The 4770-nt window shown below is 33.0% G+C and overlaps 1 protein-coding gene across 1 annotated transcript; it reads right to left on the bottom strand.

The window, feature by feature from the left end:
* Positions 1–1250: 1250 nt before the first annotated feature.
* On the bottom strand, positions 1251–4770 carry LOC129306858 (WAT1-related protein At1g25270-like). The gene is made up of 7 exons (XM_054947628.1): positions 4461–4770; positions 4283–4345; positions 3836–3952; positions 2631–2889; positions 2350–2508; positions 1913–2064; positions 1251–1766 (listed from the first exon to the last, which is right to left on the bottom strand). Exons 1-7 carry the CDS (start codon positions 4652–4654, stop codon positions 1583–1585), a joined length of 1128 nt encoding a protein of 375 aa, XP_054803603.1. The 5' UTR covers positions 4655–4770; the 3' UTR covers positions 1251–1582.

The following is a 4770-nucleotide window of genomic DNA, read 5'->3' as shown; positions in this document are numbered from 1 at the left end:
ATGATATCATGGATATGAGTTATATCTAACAAACATATTAAGCATTGTCTTGAAATTTTAGCAACATAAAAAATGTAGTAATGTAATAAATATGCAAAATCTTTCTCTCTCTAGACCTTTGTAATAATTTTTATAATGACTCTAAATTTTAAATTAAATTAATTTTTTTTATCAATTAATATTTTATTTGAATTAATTTTATAGTAAGTATTAAATGGAGAATGATAGTTGACAGAAACTTATGGTAGCAACTTTTTGAAAGATTCAAAATTCAAATTTTACTAAAAAAACAAAGAAGAGAAGAGATTTTAATTTTATTTTTATTTAATATTGTGCCTTTTTTATAATTTTTTTAGCCCATTCTTTATAATTTTTTTCAATATTTTTTCATCAACTTTTCACAAAAGCTCATTCAAAGAGCTTATGAAAAAACGAGCATTTGAGGCCCATACTTGGCTTTTGGCTTTTCTGGCTGTTTGATTAACTTGGTCCAAAAAATTAATTTTAGATTATTTAATCGATTTTGTCACTTATCCAAACACACAGTTAGAGGTTGGCCAAACTCCCATCTACAAACTACCAACACACCCACCTAGATGCGCGCGCCCTGTGACACTTAGACCCAATCAACCACCTACTGCCACTTGCCATGCCTTCGGGAGGAGGGTGAATGCTATTCTTTCACCTGAATAGAGAAAAGCCCTCCTAAAGAGGAGGGGAGGGTAAGAACCCTAGCGGAGCTTATCTTTGCGAAAGGGTCAAGTTGGCAGGATTGTGAGACACCCAATTATGGAAAGTGATATATACATTGGAATGTGGGGATTATTTACAAACCAAAAAGTAGGGAAATTTGAAATTGTAAGCTCACTCGCTTTGTTTTTTTTTTTTTTTGGATTTAACTACCTGATATATCTTGGGTTTGTCCCACCAGAATTAAAGGACTTAACGTGCCCCAAACTAATTTAAATTGAGTCAAGCAGTACTGCAAAAGAGCATTATACTTAAACATGGTTGCATTCCTAAACTTGCATTTAAGAGCTCTGGTTAGAACGGTAAAACAGCAATTGGTAATAAAGTTGACTTGCTTCATGCTTACATCTAATATCATATTATATTTAATTGAACAGGTGATAAATATCACAACTTAATTAAATAGGAGAGAATAATTCAGAGAACATGATCAAGGTTTTAAAAACCGGATAAATATGTTTTGAGAAGAGACAAAAGAAGCGTAAAAGTTGACTTCAATATTGACGGGAAAATAATATAATTACTAAAAAAGTTAAGAGATATATACAGAGAAAAAAAGATGGGCTCGTCCTTCATGGAGGCAAAGTACAAGTGTAAAGCTTAGACCCACCACTACTTGCTCTCTCTCTCTCTCTCTCTCGCTCTCTCTCGATCTAAAATATTCCATACTATCAAGTGGAGAAGGATCTCCAAATCTTAAGCACTTTCGATGTTGAAAGTCTCTTAAGACGACAATGCCAGAGACAAGTGCTAATCTTCATCCTCATGACCAGTTTTCGGTGAATCATCATCAAGTGAAGAAGATCAGAATCAATGACAATGGACTAATTAATTATTGTTTTGGTGAAATTTTCTGATTATTAGGATCTGCTAAGTTGCTGACAACAACTTCAACGGGTTCAAGTTCTTGTTGGGTCATTTCTGATGGCACCAACTGAGTCATCGTCCTCATTTCCTTGCTCTTGCCCCACAGCACAACGTATAAACCACAAACTATCAGCAAAGCTCCAATCACACTGTACAGTATTTTGAAACCCAAATCAATCATATATACATATACCATAATTCAATGTTGACATTTTGACATATATATATATATATATGCATGCATATAGCTAGAACAATTTCCTTAGTTTTGAATGAGATTAATAAGAATTTGTACCTTCCTAAATAGAGGTTCTCATTCAATGTTAAAGAAGCAGCAAGGGCCACTATTACAAGCATTAAAGGAGTGAATGCAGAAGCAAACATTGGACCTTTCATCCTCACACACCATGCGATCACAATCACCACTATTCCTGATGCAACAATTCCCTGCAAAATTAAACAATTTTATAATCAATCATTTCTTTTTTTATATAAATATATGATAATATTTGGAATTACAGAGCCAAGTCAGATTCGATCATTGCTGTTAGGCCCAAATGCGAGTTAGTTTTATCAATATGATTTTTTTTCATTCACACCGTTCAAGTTAAATTCTTGACCTTGTTTATGGAGAATTGAGTTACTTTAACTCAACACAACTCTATCAATGGTAATTTTAGATTATTTTAATAATTAAAAAAGAAATAATTGATGATAATTGATGACACATACCGAGAATGAAACTGCAAGAAGCCTGACATTCCAATCCAATTTCCATTGGTTCCAATCTCTTTCCATACAGAGAGCAAACACAGTGGCTTGCATTGCTCCCATTGTAGACATCAGAGATGTGCTAGAGAGATGGCATGGATATTCTGCACTCATCTTAGCCTGTGCCATATAAAAACCAAAACGACATTTCAGATAATTACTGTGAATCACAACATCAAACGACATGAAGACGAAGAATTATTTATTAATTTGTGGTCTTGAAAGTAAATAAATAAAATGACCTGAATAATTAGCCAGAAAGCATAGGAGAAGCAGCTTGCAAGGGCACAGAGAACACCAAGCAATTCTGAGCGACCATGTCGTGTTGTCAAAACGGTGCCGTTTTGGTCATGATGTGGGTGCAAAAGGTTAATATGGAAGGGCCAAATTTGGATTTCGAAGCCTTTGAAGAAAGTAAGAAGCATTGCCCCACCAATCCCTATTATGGTTCCCAACACCTTCGCTTTCCCTCCTGCTGCTCCCAAGTTTAATCTTTCAAAGCTTTACACATTTAAGAAAAAACAAATAATGGTCAAATTAAGTGTGTGTATATATATAGCTATGCTATTAAAATAATATAAAATTTTATAAGTAACTTTTTTATATGACTATTATCTACTATTTTGATGATCAAATTCGAATATTGTTGGGTCTTATTAATAGTAACTTTTTTTATAGGACTATTTGATATTTAGATTCGAATATATAAAAGTTACCATTTATAAGTCATGAATTTTATAGTTTATTTTTCAAAATTTGTACCATATATATGAATATATATATATATATATATATAAACTAGATATAAGTGATATCAAAATATTCAAATTATAAAATATTGCAACATGTTTTTCAGATTCAATTTATAAAACATACTAAAACAAATATAGTTTAGGTAAAGGGACTATTTTCCAAAGAAGGAACCGGGTAAATGAGTGAGTCCATCATAGGAGTTTCTCACACACAACAAACTCACATCTCATTACACGTAATAAAGCATTTCAAGATGCATATTCAATTGGGATTTATATGATCATTAATGCGTGACTTCAGCATAGCTTTATCAAAAGCAAAATTATATTATTGAGGCTGCTGACATTAACAAAATAAAGATGGTTTATTAGTTAAGTGAATAATTTAAAAAACAAAAGAGTGATTTGACTTTTTCCTTCAAGCAGATACACTTTATTTCAATAAAGTCCCATTATAATGCTGTAGCCACATGTAGCTTGTTGATGTACAAATAAATATAATACTATTGGATAACGATACGTCACTTTAGTTTCCACCAAGATGTGACTTGATAGCACATCTTCGTTGAATGAACATGTATTTTACTAAACATGTTATTTAACTTATTTAGAAAAAAAATATATCCATGGCTTAATTTGATTATAAAAATTTACTTAATCTATTAAAAATATAAAAATGGAGATCGATATTATACCCGCAAGAGATAGCCAATATGAAAGTGATGGCTGGAATAAGGTTGTAAATAGCAGAAACAAATGTTGCGGATGTCAAAGCTAGAGCCTCGAAGTAAAGGTTTTGAAATAAACTCCCCCTGAAATATAATTAAAAAAATACACATAAATTATATTAATTTCAGACAATACAAAAGAAAAATAGGATTGGATCAACCGGCGCTCAAGCGCTCTCATAGGGTCAAAGGTCATGTGTGTCTGTGTGTCCTGACTCTATATTGTAAAGCGTTTTCTCAAATAAGCACTCTAATAAACCTAAAATTTATTCGTGAAATCTTGAAATACTTATACCATTTTAATAACCGATTTGATCATAAAAGAGAAGGCTCATATCCTTCATTTCTTTTAGTGCGTAACCCTAGAATATCCAAAAGAAAAACTAGGACATGCAAAAGGGTAGAAATATATACCCAAATAAGCCGCAAAGAAATGCCATGAAAAGAACTCTCCGAGTGAGCTTCGGTCTCTTGTTCCTGTCAAACAAATGAAGAACAAAAAGAACCATTATTTTTTGGCCACCATGTTAATCATAATCGCAATTAAAATTGAGGAAGAAGATTGAGGAAGAAGAACTAGATTGAATGAAACCTTTCAAAGACAAGAGCGAGAGGAAGAGTAGAAGCAGAACCGAAGAGTAGGCGATAGGCAGTAGCGATCCTCATGCTCATTCCATCATTAATGGCGAGCTTGTACAACACATTCACTGCTGCAAATGCTATCTGCACCATCACCATTAAAACCACTGGTTTTAACCCATTCATCATCTTACGTAAATCCTCCATGGTCGATCTTCACACTACGCACACACTCTCTCTCTCTTCCTTCAAGTATATATATCAGTTTCTGAGTTAGAGAGGGAATGATATATATGTCTAGTGACAGAGAGGTATGCTGTGGG

This window comes from Prosopis cineraria, unplaced genomic scaffold (genome assembly GCF_029017545.1).
Source record: "Prosopis cineraria cultivar Desert tree isolate PC_DT_omini unplaced genomic scaffold, ASM2901754v1 PC3, whole genome shotgun sequence".
Classification (NCBI taxonomy): Eukaryota; Viridiplantae; Streptophyta; class Magnoliopsida; order Fabales; family Fabaceae; genus Prosopis; species Prosopis cineraria.
Note: the sequence above shows the minus strand (reverse complement) of the source record. Positions and strands in the feature narration are given on the sequence as shown.

Excerpts from the sequence above, each read along its gene's own strand:
- LOC129306858 (XM_054947628.1), bottom strand. The coding sequence starts at position 4,654 with ATGGAGGATTTACGTAAGATGATGAATGGGTTAAAACCAGTGGTTTTA. Across the intron at positions 3,953-4,282 it reads TTTCTTTGCGGCTTATTTGG|GGGGAGTTTATTTCAAAACC; the intron begins GTATATATTTCT and ends ATTATATTTCAG. Across the intron at positions 2,065-2,349 it reads TTCTTGCAGTTTCATTCTCG|GGAATTGTTGCATCAGGAAT; the intron begins GTATGTGTCATC and ends TTAATTTTGCAG.